We start from the raw sequence: 21,517 nt of genomic DNA on the forward strand, positions 1-21,517 counted from the left end.
GTTTGTTCCTATTTTAAAATTTAAACATCTCATAATAAAAACTTTGAAAAAATCTTTATATTCCCCTTGCATTAGGTTTTTTGGGTGACTGTGTTTAAGTAACTATTATAAATAGTGCCTTTCCAGCCCAGAAAGAGATGGATTATTTGCTGCAAATTTGGATGCATGCCTGAAGTAGCAATTAGGCTTTAAAGCTGGAGGAAGCATAACTAAAAAACTGGAGTCAGGGAAACCTTCCCCAGAATCCCTTCAAGTGCAGTGGGACCAGATCCAACCAAAATTCACACAACATGATGTGTGCCTTTTCTTTTGTTCTACTCAGAATTTAAAAAATCCAAGAAAACAAAAAAATACCACCTCTGGAATAATGGGAAAGCAAGCCAAACCACAGTATTCAGTTTTCAGATAAATTTTATAGTAGACACAGTCTTTAACTGCTCCTAAGACTTGGATTTTGTGACACTAATCACATCCGATGAGATTTGTTCCACCCCTATCCAGCAATTTCTGCACGTAATACCAGGGAGATTAAATCAAACCCGTTCATTTGAATAGCTGCATCTGGATTTGGGATTAGTTTGCATCAGTTGAGGTTGCAGCAACAAAAAAGCAACTTCATGTTCACAACTTCCAGCAAACAGTAACACAAAAGGACTGTGCAGAACAGCTAAGCCTGCTGGATTGGCAAAGGGAAAATAATATACATTAGCTGTTATTTTCATCCTTCAAGGAAAAATGCAAGACTGAAAAAACCAAAAGCCTCCCATCAGGATCCATTTTGCTGTTTGGCTGAATTTCTGCATGTGTTAAGCATCTAGCTTATATGTTGTCCAGAACCTCTTTGCAGCAATATTGAGAAATAGTTGAGGCCTGTAGCTCGCAGGTGCTGTTGCAAATAAAAAACGAGCAACAGGGAGCTTTCAGGTCAACTTCCTGCTGCATGAGTTCAAAAAACAGAAAGGAAAACACAGCTTTGATCAAGAGACTGGCTCAAATGTCAGAGAGATCCACATCCTTCAGTTAGAGGTAATAATCACACCACAGCAGACTTGAAAATTCCCCAAATCAAACTCCAAGACCTCATGCTTATTCAAGCAGCCTATTCTACAGGTTTTGAGATTTTTTTTTTTAGAACTCTTACCCATTAAATGGCAGTCTTGCCTGGGACTGGACACTGGATGTCCCTGTGAAGCCAGTGTTGCTCGCTATGGATACATAGGATGACTGTTGTAGCTAACAAAACAAAAAGGTTAATGCCTGACATGAAAGAAATTATAAAGAGGATGTGTTGCTAGTCTTTAAATTAGCTTTCCAGATATTGCTACAAAAATAACTTGCTTCTAAGAACACTTTTAGTCTCTTATAGAACTTGGACCAGGTGGCAACTTCCTGCCTCCATACTAAGCATAAAAATACCATTTTAGATTGTATTTTTTGTTGTCTATTACAGTGTCGAGATCCATACAGATGACAGGCATAACACACAGAAATGTTTAGACCACAAACAGCTCCTAAAAACACGCTCATTTTTCCCCTAATAGAGCAGAATCATGTCCTGCACAATTAGTAGCTTCCTTTATATACAAACCGCTTGTTATGAAAGTAAGCAAAATGGTTTGCATTCCAACCCCTCTGCATACCTGAACCCACCATTTATTTTTCACATTAAAAAACCAAAATCTCATAAGAACCTGCCAAACAACACTGCTCTGGGCTACCTTCTTTAGCATTACTTAGAAGCAGCTGTTTGCTCCTGCTGGGACAGGTTCTGGGGACATATTGGCACATAGCAAGATACAGACCTACTGGGGCCAGGCAAATGAGGACAGGTTGTGACTGGAACACAAACCTCAGGAGAGGTCCAACAGATGTTAGTTTTAAGTAAAATTTGCAGAACTAGACTGGAAGGACACAGTAACAATCTTCAGGGTCAATTTGCAACTGTGACAAAACCAAAAGGCAACCAGAAACCAGTCTGGTACCAGTAATGCCAGGAGCTATCAGTGTCTTTGTTTCTACAAATTTCAGCCTTCAGCAGAACATTTCATCTATTCTGCTTTTCATCCTGAACGTTGGTCAGATCCTGGCAAAGAGCAAAAACCAAATCCTTAGGCCTCAGCTGGGTGACTGGTACCAGCTGCTTCTGACCCCTGGCAATGTGCTTAGCATTAACTAAGACCACTTTATAATGAAGACAGCCATTCTCTGTGATCAAGCAGGTCACATATATGCTCCCTTTCTCATCATCAGACTCTGAAGGTCCTGTGAACCAAGCAGACAAACCAATAGGATTTCTTCTTCCCCCCACTATTTTTGGGCACCAGGCCAATTACTCTGTTCCTTACTGGCCACGGAGATCTCAGACACCCAGATGGTGGTGACTGCCATGGAACAGGGAAGTGTAACAGCACACAGGGCAGTTATAAAATCAAGCTGTTCCAAGTCCTAAGTGATGAACCTGGAGTGGAACTGCTGCTGTACACTGAGCCCTGTGACTGCCAGTGGCCAGGGTCACCTCCACTGACATCTGAGGACCAAGTGACTTGTACTCTTTCATATGATTTTCAAGTCTAGGTTATGATTGCTAAAGTGATGAAGCAAACTGTGTATCAAGATCTGATCCAATATGCAGGGTCTAGGTGATTAGAAATTCCAAGTTGAGATCTAGGTGATTTGAGTAAGTTGACATTATAAATTCTGTACTATGCTACTCAAAATTGCACTACACCAATTTTGCTTACAGAAATGCTGTGCTATTATGGTAATAAAAACTCCTTTGAGAAAACAAAGCTTTAATTGTAACTATGATTGAAATTAAAGTGCTGTCATCATTCTGCCAAGGGTCCCTAAAAGAAACTGTTGCCTCAGTGTCAGGTGGCAGTGACAGAGCAGAAACCTTTAAGAGAAAGGCAGAATGTTCCACAAGAGCAGCATTTGCTTAACCATCTCTGGGAAAGGCCATACCTGTGTGACATACTGAGCTGGAAGGACTGCATAGCCAACATTTCCTGTGCCAGGGGCTGGTGCCAGCACAGTGCCTGGGGGGAGGTTGGTGAGGTTGGGCTGGATCTGTGGCAGTGGAGTGGCTGGCATGATAAGTCTTTGTTGGGGCTGACTGGTAGTGACTATTTGAGAAGTTGAGTTGATTGGCTTGGGCACCACCTGGAGAGAAAAGAGCTCTTTGTGAAATCAGTGTTTCAGTCATTCAGAACACACCTTGATTAGCAGAACAGTTCTTTACAGAGCTGGAAGCAGACTTTTTTTCTGTCCAGCCAAAACAGGTCAGGACTATTACAAGACTTAAACTTAACTCACCTGTTTCACAGTCTGTGCTGGTACTATGGGAACTGACATACGCACGGGGGTCGCGTTCACCACCACGGGCTTTGCTGGTGTCAAGAAACAACATCATATGAACGTGTGTTAGTCACTCCAAGCCCACAGTTCAGCCCTTCAGACTTTCACATGTGCATAGCACAGAGGTACTTAACACTGTAACTTGTGGCATGCAACACCTGGGTCTAGACAAGACCTTTGTAAACAGGTTTTTGGCACACATTTCACAGCAAGAGTGCAGACCTCCTCTGGACACTGGATCTCCCTTACATCCCTTTTCCCTTTGAAATCTTTTATTCCATCACCCCTCTGGAAAGCATGGGCAGAAACCAGCAAAAACACCTGACACTTCTAAAGCAATTTACATAGAAGGATCTTCATGTTACAGGAGTTTTGGCAATATGCTTGTGGGCTGTCCCACCTTCATGCTCTTCATATAGAGGAGATGGGAGAGGCCATGAACCACTCACAAATCCGGTGAACTAGGGAAAAGCAACCTAAAATGATCCCAGGATTCAGGCCCAGCTACAGAGCAATTTGATACAGAGGAGCATTTTCACATAAAGACAAGAGGTAGCAGCAGAATATGGAATTTATGGAAGCCTTACCACAAAACCAAGTACATCTGGCAGTCTTCACAGATCTCTGTTATGTATTCATTTTAATTGTTACAGAACAAACATGAAAGAAAAACCCAACAGAGGCTTCAGACAACGTTACCACCAGCACTTACCCTGTTGCAGAGGCTGAGTATTCGTACTGGGATTTTGACTGGCAGATTGGGTTGAACTACTGGCTGTTGTGGCAGTAACGAGTCTGACATAATGGAACTTGCTTCCAGGTACCTGAATCTGCTGAACATTGGGTGCAGTTGCCAAGGGAATAATTGTCTTAAATTGAGATGTACCCACTCCTCCTACAGTAATGGTCTGCACTGCTGATTTCACAGCCTGTTAAACCAACACAGACAGCACAAAGTTACTTGTACAAAGGCAGAAAGAACATCAACAGGTTTATTTCTCAATTTGTTAGTGAGCAACTCTAGCATGCCATTCGTACCCTTGAGAGGGAAGACAGTTACCCTCTTTTTGTTTTCAAAAGTAGAACAGATGCAAAGAGATTAAATGCCTCTCAACAGCTCAGAGTAAACTGAGTTCCATTTTCAATGCTCTACACCAAACACCAGAGTAAACTAGTATTTACATGAATAGGGTGACTCAGTCCACAAGATACATCTGCCAAAACTATTTCAAGTGACTACATAGAACATGGCTTGGTTTGTCTTCCACAATCAACCAACCAAACACAGAAATATTCCTACTATTAAAAGCACATGGTAAGAACTTGCAGAACAGTTTGTCTGGACTGCATCATAATTTATCTGTGTGTGTGTACAGATATGTCCTGTTAAGATAATTTGTAAGTAATCCACAGAAATCATTGTGCAACCCTTGAGAGGAAAAGGAAACAGAATCCATAACTGATGGACATCAGAAAGAGTACAAGCTGAGAAATGAAAGAAGCAAGAACAATGAGGAGTAGCAAAACAAATTCATTAAGAAAAAAAGGCAAAATGCTGAAAGAAAGGGAGCTCAGCAGACCTGTGCTACCTTACAGCTGGAGTATCAGTATACCTGGAATTTGCAAAAGTTCATCTTTCCAACTTTTCTCAAACTACAAACTGATAACAAGAAAGTTTTATTTCATTTATACACATTCCTAAGTCTACTGGTTTGATAACAGCCTCTTTTCCCAGACTTGCTCAACCTCAAACCTTGATTTCTTCCTTTTTCTCCTTCCATTTAACTTTTTTTAAAGGTCAGCTTTTTATTATCATAATCTTTTATTATTGGTATAAAGCATATTGTCCTTGACATCAAGTTTAAGTATTACATTTGGTTGACAGTATGATGTGAATTCTTATGGGAACATTTTCCCAGCTGCCCAGTTTTCAAGCAACTACATGAATGAAATCTCATTTTGCACACATTTTACTAGAAAAACAACCCTGCTCTTCTAAAAGGTGTTTTCTTGGAATTTTTTATTTTTCTTAAGACATTTTATATCTTAACAAGCCAGAGCATCAAAATAAGCACTATGTGCAAGCACAGTCACAGACATTATCAAAGGGAGACCAGTTCTCTCTAGCACACAAATGAGCAGCTGCTATCCAAGGACAACTGGGAAAATTGTAAAATTCAAGAGACAGTTCTTCCTAAAGGCATGTTTTTGAGCCCAGTGAAGACAGGTGAAGCCCTTGTGTTGTGTCAGATAGCTTTGCAACAGGAACTCCCACAGACATCTCCATTTTCTCATTTAGAGTGCTTGCATTAGAGAGACTTAACCTTTTAACAACTATTTCAGAAGACAGTTTTCCCTGGGGAAAAAAACAGTTCAAATTTCTATGGTGTCCATACTCCAATATCAGCATTCCAATTATTTCCTGTATCAGTAAGATAAGACTGGGAAAATCTGTCTGAGTCTCTGGTCTCATGCTGTACATGCGTGTCCACTCCCAGCTATATCCATACTCTGGATATATTTATATCCATACACATCCCTTCGTGTTTACCAGAACAAGAGAACAGATATTGTGATAGAAAAAGATTTACCTAAGATCACAAAAGAGGAAAACAGCAAAAACTGTCATTTGTAAGAAAGGTCAGTTTTGTCTTGTGATTAATAAATGCAAAGCTTTTTATAAAAGCTATTATGGAAAACCCCGTTTTTCTAGAAATGAGACACAGGAAATAAATAATTTCTGGTTCTGTAGGTTTAAGTCCAGATCTCTACAGCAGGATTATGAACTCCACTGCTTCAAACCTCAGCAATACCTGGAAAGCATCCCTAGGCAGTGGCAGAAGAGAGAGAACCACCCAAAGAACTCCTCCTCGTGTCAGAGTTCTTCATGTGACTTGGGAGATTCAGTACACAGAAACAAGAATTTGCACCAAGTGGGGCTTTCCAGGTTGGAAAGCTACTTCCTAACAGCACACCCTTGTATGGGCTTGCAATGGTTTGCACCCCTCAGCTGAAGAAGTGTACACTCCTTGGGGCATTGCTGTTGCCAATTCCTAAGCAAACACCATTCCAAGAACACCGGCGGACAGACTGCTGCCAAGCCGTGGTCCAACACTCCAGTTTCCAGCAAGCAATGACACAGACACAGCAGAAGACAAAGGAAAGTCAGTCTGTACCTGGGTGGTTGTGTGGTTGACTATAGCCTTCCCAGGGGAGGAGGGTGCTGACTGCTGCACTGTGAGGATCTGCTGTCCTAACGCTACATTCAGTGGGACGCCCACCGTCTTCTGGGGGGAGCTGGGAGGCTGGGAGGCCACTGACACCACTGTTAGCTGCTTGGCAAAACAAAAAGCAGTTTAAACCTCTGTGCAGGATACAGGAGCCTGTACATACACATTCCCCTCCTCAGGACAGCACAGCTCTCCACCAGAACAGGGCTCTTTCTGTGAGCAAGGGTGCTGCATTTAACCACAACTCACACGGGTCCAGCTGTAACAACAGCTAAGAGAGCCCTTAGGAACTTGAAGGCATCACTGGTTTCCAGCACCAAAAGGCTCCTGTAGAAATCTAGCACAGCATCTGAGTGGGAGTAAGGGGTTGTCTTTCCATTTGTTTTGTTGAGTTTTTTAAAGGAAATTGTCCCATTAAAGCTTGAGCATTGTCAAGAGGGATCTTCTAAATAAAGGCATTATAATTGGTACAATGACTATTTCATCATAAATAGGAATTTTAAAGAAAAGCTGTTCAAAAGAAAATTCTCACCTCACACTACCAATTCAGCAAAGTATAAGAATATCAGTACTTTCAAATCTACACTGCAGTTTCCCACAGAGATCCAGTCTTCTGACCACATTTCTGCAGAGTGCAGTGTTTAAACACTCTATAGAACCACATCCCTTCCAAGCCTGGTTTTCTACTTTCTGTTCTAAACTTCCTTATATTTTAAGAAAAATCAGATACTTAGAATTGCTTATCAACAGTAAATTCAAGAGGTAACCCTTCACACTCACTTCTAGTTAAAAAAAGTAACTTTAGAATAAAACTTAACTTCTTTATGTTGCTTCTCTTACTAATAATTGTCAAACACAAGACTTTTACTCCATCTGTATAACATTGAATCACTAAAGCATAGCCAAACTAAAATAATTCTTTATTCTCACTTTGTTTTTATACATGAGATTTTAGTTTGCCTGCACTGTGCATCTTGTCCCCCTACCTCCCTTTCTCCAGCAATATTCCTCTTCTCAAGACAATTATCAAATCTAAAGCACCAGAGTCACCCTGACCTGTGCCAATCTCCAGCTCTGTGCAAGGACCATTGCAAACCTCATTTACTTTAGAAGTGATCAGGGAAGACTAAATTGCCTGTGCAGTAGCAGGCCATGGTTAATAAGTGCTGACCTCCTCTTAAACAGCCTGTTGACGTTTTATGAAGGCATTAAAAATAATTTGAGTGCTTGGCTAAGAGTGAACAGCTGCTCTCAGAATCGATGCTTAGGGAATGGCAAGAAAGGGAAACTATGCAGTAATGCATATCTACTTAAAACCATAGTAAGGGAGCCAGTTGGAAAAAAACTAAATTAGGGCATTACCACAGAGCATTGTGATGCAAAATGGAGACTCTGGAGATATTTTTATGGACTCTGGAGACATGTTTATTATCTCTGCAGAGATAATAAACAGCTTGTAGCAAAGACACAGAGAACTCCATTCAGACCACTGTGCAGGAGGGATAGAAGGCTGCAGCCAGAACAGTCCTTACCTTATTGGGGGATTTGAGTGGTGAGATAGCTATTTTATTCGGTGTCTGTTGTGTTGTTGTGCTCAAAGATGATCCAATGACTCCACTCTCAGAGATGGTTATTGTCTTTGGTGGTGTCCCTGGAGCAGACTGTGAAAAAACCCTACCTATAAACAATGAAGATACCATCAGCTCCAGTTATCCCTGGTCACAGTAACTTTTAAAGCAAAGTTTTCCCTGCCATTTGTGCAATTTATCCCTACTTCTGAGAGTGTACGACCTGACAGGAAGGACACTGGCATTCTTTAATTTAGATTTAGCAACAAAGAAGAAAACAATTGCTGTTATTACAAACAAAAAGACAGTTTTCTCGGGCTGGAAAAAAAGAGCCAAAATGCACGTCGAGCTTTCTGTGCCATTCAGCTGATAATTCCTGACAGCCAGGACAGCATCCTGAGGAGCAGAGCCCTCCAGTACACCTGCACCACACACAAACACCCAGCCAGCTGGCAGTTTCCTGGGAAAGCCCTGGGCTGCTGCCAATGCACAGAGAAACTGAGCATCTGTGGGAGACTACTTCCTTTGAAACCTCAGCCATCAAACACGAGCTGTGTTACAGTGACCAAGAAAAAGATGTTTGGTCTGTCTACAATCAGCTCTGAGGTTTTTGGGTTTTTTTCTTTTCTCTGTTGATAGTTGCCTCTTTCACTGCCTAACAGATTTTAGTCACACTACCACCTATGTTTTCATGTGTGTTTTCATATATTCTCTCACTTTTTACAATGCCAAAGAAGAGTAAACATCAAAAACGGCAGCTCCAAATCATGACATCAGTTTCAGGAATATCGCAAGCTCCCAGAATGGAAAATAATTTTTTTTTCTCCATACTTTCTAAGTTTCTTTCCAAAGAATGCTTGACCACTGAGCTTTCCTCTGCTCCACTTTGGTTCAGACTCATTTGTTATAGCTTCTGTCACCCATTCTCTTGTACTACATTTATAAAAATAAGAAAGAAACAAACAAATACCAGCATAACTTTTCCATCCAAAATCAACTAGTGGCATAACAATTAAAGTGAACAAAGAAGCACTATCGTCATGGCAAGTTGATTTCTTCTGAAGTCTGTGTGCTCTAAAATAACCACTTTTGTGCAGTCTAACTAACAGCATAGATAGTTGCCAGCAGCTGCTAAAGCCATATGCAACCTGAAGAATGTCAGTCTGCAGGGAATTTCACCATCTAGAGGTTTCAATTCTTTGAGTTATTTTCTTGGTGACAGCTTTCCCCCTTCTCACTACATCTCCTCCTTGGCATCAGCTTCCTAAAGAGAATCTGGTTGCTTATGTTGACAAGTCTTTCAAGTTTACAACTTCCACCTCAGCTTGCAGGTATTTTCAGACAATTAAAAATATTTATCAGATTCAGGAAAACATGCATAAAAAAAATCAAAACACAAACCACAAATGTTACACTTTCTCTAAAGTGATCCCAGCCTCTCAAAGCTGGCAAGCTGTGCTGGCTGTTTGGAATGGTGAGAGAAAACTGGTATTTACAGATTTCCCTCTCAATTAATGAAGCAACTTTACCTCCCAGTGGTGGTTTTGGTGATGGCTCGTGCACAGGTGATTTTTTCAAAATACTGATTTAAAAACTGCAAGTAATTTTTAATGTTTTTGGGGTGGGTTTTTTGTTTGTTTGGATTGTTTTTTTAAACACACAAACCACTTAATTCAATCTTCTTACAGGTCCATATATTTGGTAGGGCATTTGAGAAAGAGGACAAACTGGGAGCGGGATGGGGAATTCCTCTTTCACCTGAAACACATGTCAGGCTGCCTGCAGCCTGACAACTCAGGAAAGAGATTATGTTCCAGCTATGTGCCATTCACTGGCATCTATCAGAGTTTTGAATAGAGACAGTAGCATCCTTTTTAAAACCAGCTCAAGTCCCAGTGCTGTAAAGACTTAACAAATTTGTTTTAAATACCTGGAAAAGATTTTAGGCCTACTTAGGCTGATCAATCTGTAAGCAGTTAGACATCTTTCAAAGCTCTAAAGACAACTCCAGCTTCCTACATTTGTCTTTTTCAGAAAATTTAGATGGGTAAGATGTTTAGCAACAGATACACTGCCATTATATACAAGGTATTACACTATGTTTTTTTCTTTAATTTTGTTGGTGTTTTTGCTGTTCTTCTGTGGTCAGTTGGGCTTTTATTTTTTTTTTATTTTTTTTATAAGGATATATAGAGTTGTTTTCCAAACAGAAAGACCATTTGTTATTTGCCTTAATTACTTTCCTAGATACTTCTGCAATTGTTATTTTTGAAGTAGGTCAGCAACTTAACAAAAACAACACAGGTTTATTCATTTTCTTCATTCAAACATTTTTTTTCTGTTACTTGCATGTATTACATTTAAGTCCAACTATAAGCAGATTAAAATAATACAAAAGTATTTGTCTCCCTTTCCCCCTGTGTACTTATAAAATGTTTCTACAAATACTTTCTGTTCATCAAGTAATCTTTTCCGTGGCTCTGGGGTATTTTTTTCTCCTCCCCAAAATCCATGAACTAAAAGTACCTTGCAGTAAAAGCAACTCTGCAATTCCCAAGATTATTCTAAATGAGCTAAATATAAAGGTACCAACAACTGTATTTATCTGCTTCTACCAAAAAAGTTTTCTGATTTTTTTTTTCAATTGCTTGATGTACTTTGACAGAAACTACAGTAAAAGTGTTGAGACAGAAGAATTTCTACAATTACCATTTCTTTGAAAAGCCTTTAAAAAATGGCAAAGCAAAACAAGTCAAAGTAGTACAACCTGCAATGACTGGTGACACTTGAGTGGTCTGCCCTGTAACAGCTTTGCTATTGATTGGTTTTGCAAATATCAGCTTGGTGATCACCGGGCCAGAAGTTGGGGTTCGAGTCTTCTTCGCAATCTAAAAGATGGAGGAAAAAAGATCTAAAGTAACTTGAGCATTTTGGATCTAAATTATTGTATTGTTAAGTACATTAAAAATTAAAAAGGGCAATACTTGCACACACAATTAGAAGAATAACTGTGTATCTTGCATTTCATCTCCACTTCTCTTTATGGAACGAACTAGGAGATTATCCTTGACACCTCAGAATGACAGCTACCAAAATAGGATAGCCAAATCCCTCTCAGCTTTTTCAGGAGATAGCTTTTTGTGCAAACACCTCATCTTCAAGACGCTGAAATTATTTCTCACGTGTGGTTGGTCTACACAAAAATGTTAAAATTAAATACACAACTCTGAGTATCTGATACTTTAAATGAAGTCACTTCTTTTTGAGCCAACCAGGACAAAAGTTGTCCCCAGTGATTTAACTATGACCACTACTGCTCTGAAACATCTCTTGACCATTTTGACATAGCAGCACACTTGTTTTGCAAATGGGGAAAATGCTTTCTGCAACAGTTCCCCAAAAGCACATGGATCATCAGTGCCTGCAAGTTTTGAGTACTCACTAGCCAAGAACAAATCAGTTGGCTACCTCCAGGTACAAGGGGATCTGTTTTCATATTGCTATCCAGTCTCCTGAAACACAGCTGGACCAAGAACATGTACAGCAATTCAATGACAGATCATTTCATCTTGAAATCTTTGTAAGCAGGAGTGTATAGTCTTTAAAGTTTTAAAGAAGATTTTTCTCCTCTTCCACACTGAGAGAAGTTAACTATCAGATGCATTTATTCCAACAGTTTTTATACACTGGCACCCAGTTAGCGAATAGTTCAATTTAGAGGTTGACTTTTTCCAAAGACTTTTAAGCTGCTGACTGCAGAGGCTGCCTGTGGATGTGGCCTGAGTCTATGTGAGCACACTGGAAGGCTGTGTGCTCACATTTACTGAAGCCCTTACACCTGCCCACCCCACAGGTGAGGTACGTGCTGCCTCTCCTCCACCACATCCCATGGGCACTAGCCATCAACTCCAGCAATATCAGAAAGGCACAACATGAGCATCCACATGGGGAGCCACCTCTCAAGGACACAGAGCCACCTTTCTTACTCAAGCAGCTAAATCAGAAATCTGCCTGACATGCAAAGATACAGAGCTGACAGCTACTTTCAACAGCCTGAGTAAGTTACAAGTACTCAAATGAAGCAATTGAGTAGGCTGGAAGTTATGGTTTCCTCCACAAACCCCTATCTATAGAATTTGTTGCCTGAAAACACCTTTTTTTCAACCACCTAAGGCAAAACCATTCAAAATATTCAGCAGCACATAAATTCCTCAGCTGCTCCACAAAGAGCACACCTGAGGCTGCCCCAGCTCCCAACAGCACAGCCATGGCACGGCCAGGGAAGCTGGAGCTCCCTCTGCTATGGCACTGGAGCCCTCCCAGCAGGCTGGTGTAGAAAGCCAAGGGCACTTCTGTGTGCCTGAGCTACAGCCAGCCAGAGAAGCCAGCAAGGAGGAGCTCTGACACCAGGCACTCCCAGAGAATGGATCTCATTTAAAGGAAGCCACATGCTGCTCCACAGTTACACTACAAGTGCTCCTCAGGCATAGTAGGTGCTTTATGGGTGATATACAATTGTCAAGGCGCTAAAATGAAACAGAGGAGAAATAAACCTGTTCTTTTTGGAAATATACTAAGTAAAACTTTGAAACATAAGTTGTTTGAAGAAGCAAGCTTCATTCACAGCCCTGTTCACAAATTTAACTCAAAGTCATTTCTAAATTTCAACGATTCAATTATCTTAGCACAGATAGAGCTGAGAGATGAGCAAGCATTTTAGCCGTAATTTTTTTTTTTCAGCTTGGACACACTTTAATTTCTGATCAATTCTACACATTTCATCTGCTTGATTTGAGATTTCTGTTTTGCTTAAATTAATCTTACCTTGCCATAAGGTATTATTGCAACTCAACTGCTATTGCTTTTTCTCTGAAGTGAGAACTAAGTCTAGCTCAGAACATGATGAGCACTCAGCAGAACAGCCAGCTCTGGATAACAGCAGTTGTTTCCCAGTAACAGTCAATAAATGTGCTTAAAAGACTTACACGAATGTATGTAAAATACTACCAACCATTAACACAAAGTATTTCAGAAAAAAAACTTTAAAATCCCAAAATAACAGATCAACACAAGTAGCCCTGCTTCGCTCATACTCGACTTGCAGTATCCTCCTCAAATAAATTTCCCCCTGCTGTTTTGTCTACAAAGAGGGAGGTCTAATATACAAGTGAATCCCTTCAGGGCTTAGGAAACAGCAAGACAAATGTGGTTGGTTATAAATGAGGAAGAGCACTCCTGCCCCTACCTGCTGCCAAGCAAGCCTTTCTGAGTTTTATGGCACTGGACAATCCCAGCCACCAGGGAGAAGCTTCTCCACACCACTGGGAAACTCACTGCCCATTTCAGTAAAGACTGGAGAAGCCAGAGGAAATAATCAAGATGCCACTCTGATACTTCAGAATGGGCAAGTTCTCTGGAGCACTTTGCCATTGCCTGTAGTGATCACAAGGAGCTTAACATTATCCCCCTGCCTATGTAAGCTAAGCATGCTCTCTGCAAGTTACTTTGAGTTAGACTGCAAATATATTCCCTGGAGCAACAAGCTCTTCTGTAGGAATGTTATTATATTTAGGAGCGCACACCAACCTTCTTTCCCCTACAGAAGTCAAGAGATCTACCTGCAAGCAACTTGACTTCAAGGGTCAAGTTTTGTCTTCCTAAACACTCTCCACTAAATATGAACTAGCAAGTTCATACAGCTGAACTTTGTTTTCAGACTGCTCTATTCACACAGAAATAGGCACACTCGTACCTCACATTTACTGCTGGATATCCACATAGTCAACTACCACAGAGGAGCTAATACACTGTAAATCCACTCCCTAGATGACCTGTTGGGAGCCTGTCCATGTATCCACTCTCTAGGTCGTTTATATTTGGCCTAGTATGAAAAATCAGGGACCCTAGAAATGGAAAAGAACACCTTAACTTCAGAGATTAAGAAACTGAGCTAGGAATGGGAGTTTGAGGTTAGGGAGTGCACAAGGTCCCTTTTCAATGACGAAAAAAAGCCACAACGATGGCTTAGCAGCTGCCTTGCCATGGTAGCAACAATGCTATGGACACTGTTAAAACCAGAGCCAGTTACCACACAAAACAAGCACAAGACAGACTTAACAGCAGCCATGGTGATGTGTCGGACACACGGTTCAGAGTCATGTGCAAGGCCAAACTGCTGCTTAATAAACCTGGACTAAAGCAGTAGAGCAGCAGGCACACCACCACTTTTAAGGCTGTAGGCAGACAAGAGCCACAGGCTGAAAGCAGATGTACTTGCCCAGCAGTTTTTTTTCACACATCCATGGCACTAGTTTCAAATCAGGACAAGTTGCTATAAGGACAGTAATTAACCTCTGGATATAGATAAGGCCAAAGGCCCTGCCACACTTAACACTTCAGAGTCTCATACATCTAGAACTGTAAGCAAAGAAGGAGTCAAATTCCAAGAAACAATTTGCTGAACTCTACCAATTATGCCTCAGGTGCTGAGATTTCAACTATCACAATTAGATTACAAGATTAGATTAGGTGTCAAGGCAATTGAGTTTCTCTAATGATACACAAAGCCTTTATGAGAGTGACCACAAGAACTGATAAAAGCCCTTTGACATCTAATCTGTACCAGTTCATTCTCAGCACCAAGTCAAAGTCTTGTGCTGCCCTCCATCTGAAATACCTGATTACAAGAGATAAATTACACAAGGGAGGAGGAGTCAGGGAGGCATTCACATCCTCCTTTTCCATTCACTGAAAGTTTAAGGGGCTGGTTCAGGGTGATGAGGTAAATGAATCACTTCATTTTCTAAGACAGGGACTCAAGGTGTGGGTTACCTCCCCTGTCATTCAGGGTAGAGTAGAGCCAGAATCACTCACCCAGCCTCATATGTCACTCTGACACTTCAGAAATTTTCTACAGGGAAAAGCACTGTCTATGAAGTGCTAATGTAATCATTTCCCCTGCAATATCGGGTGCTAACCTTTTCTTCTTGCTTTTCATTTCTACTCCCTCCTCTCCTTGTAGGAAAAAAGCAATGTCAAATGCTAACAATTCAGTCTGTTTTGCAAAGGGAACCAATGGCTTAACAAAAAGAAACCACAAGAAAACAAATTTACCCAGACTGCAATTAACTAGATTTAAAAATGGATGCAAATTCATTAGTAAGAGCTTCTGCTAAGGAACGTGTAGAATTCCCAATGGTAAATCACAGAGGTCAATGGCCAAGCTGCTGATTTCAGTCACTGACAGCACAAATCATCTCATGCAAGGAAAAACCACATCACAGCTAAGTCCTTCTCAGTTTCCTGTATCTGTCACTTGGCAGTGAATAATGAAGCCAAGTAACAGGAACTGATCCATTCTTAAATGTTCTTATGATGACTAAAGAGCAGAGACTTTCTTGAAAACTATAGTGACAATCATCTATGTTTCAAATGGCCATTATTAAATATGTTTCCAGATATGATGTAGCAACAAAAAAGGAGAAAGTAGAAATTGGTGCAGTAGAAATCATCTGCAACTTTAGAGAAAATATTCAGAATTGATCTTATTCACCTGCCATGAAATACTAATCAAGGAACATTTGGCTAATAAAATTCTTTAAACTTTGTCATTTTTATGTGCAGCTGATTATTTTTAATAGCATACTTAAGAGTTTAATTTCTCATTTCATTTAGACAGTAAAATAAATATTTTCCTATCATAATCTGCACTGAGTTCTACTTGTCCTTCACTTTAAGAAGTCTCATTTCTGCGTCACTGCCAATAGAACAAAGTCACTCACATTTAATTCTGCCACACAACAGATGAGAATCAGACCCTTTGGGTCATAACCCAAGTCTTTTCAACACATTTTCAGATCCAAGTAGATTCTCTGTGGCTTCAAATATCTCAAGATCCATGCCAGAGATTGGGAACAAAACCTTGAATGTTCAGCTTATGATAACTAGATTTGAGACAGACCATATACACCCTTCTGATCTTTTTCAGATGCTAGAAGTTTTTTTCAGAGAGTTTATTTAAACAAACTGAACATAATAGGCAGAAGCTACTCTTCCATAATGGAGGCTATACTTTGAATAAACGACAACAGGCATATAAACTTGAATTCAGTCTTCCTGAAAGTATGTAGAATTTATTTTTATAAAATGAAAATAATGAGAAAATTATCTTCAATTTACTGAATAGTTCACTTTCTCTGAGGCAAACCCTAAGTTTCTAGACAGTAGCTAGAGGCAAACAGCATAAAATGGCAAACATATCCACAGATGAAAGCATGGGCTAAGAGCAGTATTGTATTTTTTTAATACAAAGAATAAATGCAAAGGCTGAAAGCAACAGTGTGCCAATCAGTGCAGGAAACAGACAACAACTGCAGCAACAGAACTGGTTTTAAGAAGTTTCATCAGCATAACTCATTTTACCTGTACTGTTTTTACTTGCTGGGACTGCAAGACAGAGGGCTGGGCCGCAGTGTTTATCAGCTGACTTCCCTGTGTCAAAGCTGAGACACCCACAACAGGTTTCACTTCCGACCGACCTCCAATGACAACTTTGATCTGCTGGCCTTGTACCTTGGAGTCTCCACCTTGGGCTTGGGACACGGCCTTCTGCGACTGCGGGAGCTGGCTGTGGGGTAATGCTAAAACAATAGGCTGGCCAGACTTGCCCAAAGTTGTTACAATCAGCTTTTGCCCATCTGGTTTAATACTCTGACTGCCTATTTTAATATCAGTGGCCTTGTTCAGAATAATCTGATTAGCTGAGATAGTGACGGGGGTCTGAGCACCAAGTTTATGGAGGCCACCTGGGAAGGCAGGCTTTACAGCTGCATTCACATCAGGGCTTGGGGCTGTGGTGGTCAGTGCTGTATCTCCTGAGTGGCTGCTGGGTGCAGGGGCCGATTCCGTGGTGACTGTGGCAGTAGTTGTGGCCGAGGAGTCGCTGCTGGAGTTTACGTTCACTATTTCTTCCAGTTCTGTTTCCATGGGGATAGACTCTCCCATCGGCGAAGACACGATAACAGCCTCGATGCCATCATCTTCCACCAGAGTTATGCCCGTGTCCATGATTTCCTCGGGGAGCAAGCTGTTCACTTCTGCTGAAACCACCTCCATCTTAGTAGCTGTGGCAGTGATGGCCGGAGCAGGTACTGCAATATTTTAAAAAGTTATTGGCTTCCAGAAAACACATATTTTCAAAGCTTTATGAATAATATTACCAAAGAAGAAAATACAGTCAATTTTTTTCAGACTGAAAGGATTATGCATGCACAGGAGGGATATAATGGGAAAAAAAACTGTTATCAAAATGTAACATACTAAGCTGAATTGAGTCTCAGTAATAACTTATATCAAACCTTTACAATATCATTTGCTGAAGTAAAATAAAGGCATTACCACTCCACTCTTCACACCACAGTACATAAAGAAGCAGTGCTTCTCACCTGAAAATATGGGCACATACATCTAAACTCACTGAAGTATGAAGCAAGAGTTAAACAGCTTTAAAAAAATCTAATAGATGATGATGTCTTCTCGTACATGCCAACATTGATTAGCAGGTTATCTTGCTCAAGAGACTTATTATCCATACCAGATGTAGCATTATCGCCAAATTTTCATTTTGGAAATCTCGGAGAAAAACAAATCACTGTTTAGTGATGGACTTGAACAACCCCAAAAGCTCAATCAACAGCCACCTACCACAGGGTCAAGCCAAAGCCCTGCCACTCACAAGATGAAGAGATAATCCCTTGATGCTGGCTATGAAAAGAAGAGCTCAGTAATTTTTTTACCTCAATACTCACCAGAAAATTTATAACACAAAATTCATTATTCATTTGAAAGGTGTTCTAAACATAAAACAAATAACACACCTTATGAAAAAAAAAAAAGGAATTCTTTTTAAGAGCACTCAAATTCAGATTCAAAGCCACTTGAGAAACCTTACAGACATTGCTGGAAATGGTCACCATTCCCCTAAAGCTGTATCAGTGTCAAGAGTCTGAAAACAGATCAGCTTAATAAGGCATTTTCTGCACTTGCTGACCCCATGAGCACACTTGGGCCCCGGATGGGTGAGCACACCACGTGGGTCTGCCTACATGCTCCTGAGTACTAATTATAAGCTCAAGGGGACAAAACCCTTACAAATTCTGTTTCCTACTTGCTAGGAAAAGCAGAGCTGAGTTTTAATACTAATTCATGAGGAACTGTGCCGGTGAAAATACTGACCAAATGCCGAAGCAGCATTATTTCCTCTGGAGTCATTGTGGGGCCGTTTTGTACAGCAGCTAGCTACAGAACAGCTGCATTTCACCCACGAGGTGGAAGGATTGGGGAAAAAAGCCCTGCTAGAATTACACAGTTTCCACACCGAGCTCCAGAGACTATGCTGGAACAGTCCTGGCCTCCCTGATTGCCAAGGGTGCCACTCTGACCCCCTCACCTCAGAGTGCCAGCCAGACCAAACTGCCCTGACACTCAAGAAGCCTGAGCTCTGAAAGAACTGCACTGACAGTCAAACTCGCAGCTCACTTATTGGCAGGCATTTAAAGATACAAAGTTATCTAATGTCACTGCCAGAAATACCTCCTATGGAAAGCATTTCTCCCCCAGTAATGCCTGCACAGTGATGCCAGCCCTGGTAAGCAGCCCTAGACAAAACAGCCAGCTTGGAGGGACACATTAGTAATAGTATCATATTGCTGCCTTAAAGTCAAAGAGGTTAACTGCATAGATGATTACTCCAAAGTAGGCTGTTTTTGAAGACAGCATATGTTAAGGTCACTAGGTCTTCTTCTGAGCTGTGTCACTTGCCTGTCACCTCAGCTACTTGCAAAGGCTTGCGGCCCATATAGTAAAACTTCAAACTATTTCAGACAAAAAAAAAAAAAAAAAAAACCTCAAACCAAAGCATCATCCTGTTCTCTACTGATATGCCCATAGGGCTTGGATCCAGAAGTTAGACTCTTAGTGTCAAGCACAATCCATGCAATGATTGCCTCCAAGTTTGAAAAGGAGAGAATCATCTAAATCAGACAGTGGGAAATCCACCTCACTCTGTAATTATAAATAGTTTTAAATAACTTGCTTTTGTTTTCCATTTGTACACGTTTTTCCCAAAAGGAAAAGCATTATTAGCATCTTTTAACAGTATGACCGTAAAATACTTAAATATATCTAAGTAGTTTTATAGTTCATCAGTTATTTGCATTCTTTACCCTTGCCATTTGGTCATGTAACAAAGCAGTAAGGGCTTATAAAATACCTATATCTAGTTGACAGCATATTTATATTAAAATACATGGAGTCAGGCTTTTAAACAGCATTTTGACTCCAAACTAACCACTGCAAGTCAGAATGCAGAAGAAAAAGAAATACCACATCTAGTCTGGAATTAGAAACTGAGAAGTGAAAAGGAAAGAAACATTACTCATAGTTACTGGATTAACAACTTATGGCAATCACATAGGAAGATTTTGCAGTTATCAGGCAATTTTAAACTTAGCTTTCATTATTGTATTCAGGCTAGTGTGCTCAACAATAGCAAAAAAAGAACCATAACACAACCCACTTGGTCAATTTCTTCATTGCAGGTTGGACACGACTGGAATAGATAGGTGAAAGGCAACAATGAAAATTTCATCCTGGCTACACCAGCGGCTGCTGTCAAAGGCAACTTCAGCATCCCTGCAGATTTTTACTTCTTGGTATCTAGCCAGGATTTCTCAACAGTTCAGCTGTTTATTTTTTACTAATGCTTTTATACAGTTTCCATTTTTCCAGCTCCTCTGCTAAAGCGATTACCAACAGTAAAAGCGTGCCAACCTCTTTTAAGATCCTAACAGCCTTGAGATTGTCAAGAAAGGGTAGCAAATAGTTTTAACTCTTTAAACCCTTCAAAGTTTCCTTCACTTCAGCAGCTATGTTTTGAGTACTGAATAATGCACAAGTGCTAACTACAACCCCTTGAAAAGATGCATCACTACATGTTTAGTCAAAGCTTGAAGGAAAAAACCAGTCTAGACCAAGCAAGTGTTTAAGATTCAGACTGGGAAACTCAGCAAATATCCTAGGTTCAGATTACTAAACAGATTATTATAGCCTAAAAAATAATGGCCACACAATTAAACAAAAGTTCACAAAAAAAAAATAATTACATAATGAAGATTTGTAAACACAGCTAGCTCAGAACATCCAACCAGCCAAACACATAAAAAAAAAAGTTAGAGACTAAAGCATATTGTCAGTAAAGTCCCGGACCAACAACTTTGAAAAATGCTAGGTAGGGTAAGAAGGAGAGGAACAAACTCTCAGCTTGAGCAAACCACCTATGATCATCATCTTACTCATAAAACAGATTCCTATCCTTGATATTCAGGAAGAAAAATATATATATGATGGTATAAAAGATAAAGAGGATTTCTAAGGAAGAGGATAAAGAAGATCAGGATTGTAGGCAAAAATACAGAATGGTGTCTGACAGGTATCTGTGAATTATGATCTTTTTTCTCCATCACTAGCATGTCACTGCAAAATCTCTAAGAAACTCTGTTAAAAGTATTGAGATCAATCATATCAACATCCTTGTTGATAAAACACCAGAACAGCCACAGGGGAAAAAAAAAAAATCAATATAATTAAGCACAGTGATCTACAAAGAAGTAAACAAAATGCAAGACATAAAAATGTCTTGTACTTTACAATAACTGCATTTTATTACACGCAGAAATGTCTCAGTTTCATTAAGAATAGCCAACCTACCTGCCTGCAAATATGAGCAGTTTGAATAGGGTGACAGGTTACAAAGCTACCAGCAGGGCTATGTACTGCAGGCAAGCAAAACACACCTTTATAAATTCAGATTATACAGAAACAAGGCTGCTGAGACCAGCTTTACATGAATTCCTGGGAAGGTGATGCATGTTAGCAAGGCCATGACAACAGAGCAGAGAGCCAAGGCACTCATCATCATTTGTGGCTGCTGGCCTGGTGGTGCTCAGCTGTGGGAACACTCTGGTCTAACCCAACACATCTAGGAACACTGGCCAGACCTGCCTTGAGTCACTGGCAATGCTCATTTTTTAACCAAATTCCCAAGTATTGCTTTCACCAGAAAATAAGGAAGCCAGATCAGTAACAGTTTTTATATGAACACCTCTTGAAGTACAACACAAACCCACACCACCCAAAATCAAAAAATGCAACTCATCTAAGTTACCCCTGAAGCAGCAGGGATTCTCTTGGGAGCAGTAAGAAAATGCTAAGTGAAACTAAGTATCATTGCCAGATACAGCAGTATCTGTAAGTAGTTCTTTAAAGCTGGGACAGATACACTTAAGAGTAGCACCCTTAAGAGCC

At 40.3% G+C, this 21,517-nt stretch overlaps 1 protein-coding gene across 5 annotated transcripts in view; it reads right to left on the reverse strand.

Moving 5' to 3' along the window:
* Window positions 1-21,517, reverse strand: part of LIN54 (lin-54 DREAM MuvB core complex component) — a 39,728-nt gene that overhangs the window by 6,790 nt on the left and 11,421 nt on the right. For 3 of the 5 annotated variants that reach the window (XM_053941787.1, XM_053941791.1, XM_053941788.1), the window contains exons 2-9: window positions 16,577-17,304; window positions 10,923-11,043; window positions 8,120-8,265; window positions 6,534-6,689; window positions 4,070-4,286; window positions 3,316-3,389; window positions 2,965-3,162; window positions 1,142-1,233 (exon numbers count right to left, since the gene is read on the reverse strand). In XM_053941787.1, coding sequence (XP_053797762.1) covers window positions 1,142-1,233; window positions 2,965-3,162; window positions 3,316-3,389; window positions 4,070-4,286; window positions 6,534-6,689; window positions 8,120-8,265; window positions 10,923-11,043; window positions 16,577-17,269 — 1,697 coding nt within the window. In that variant the 5' untranslated portion in view covers window positions 17,270-17,304. The remainder of the gene's footprint in view (window positions 1-1,141; window positions 1,234-2,964; window positions 3,163-3,315; window positions 3,390-4,069; window positions 4,287-6,533; window positions 6,690-8,119; window positions 8,266-10,922; window positions 11,044-16,576; window positions 17,305-21,517) is intronic. The other 2 variants (XM_053941789.1, XM_053941790.1) reach the window with 2 other exon arrangements.

The sequence above is a fragment of the Vidua chalybeata genome, chromosome 4, assembly GCF_026979565.1.
Source record: "Vidua chalybeata isolate OUT-0048 chromosome 4, bVidCha1 merged haplotype, whole genome shotgun sequence".
Lineage (NCBI taxonomy): Eukaryota > Metazoa > Chordata > Aves > Passeriformes > Viduidae > Vidua > Vidua chalybeata.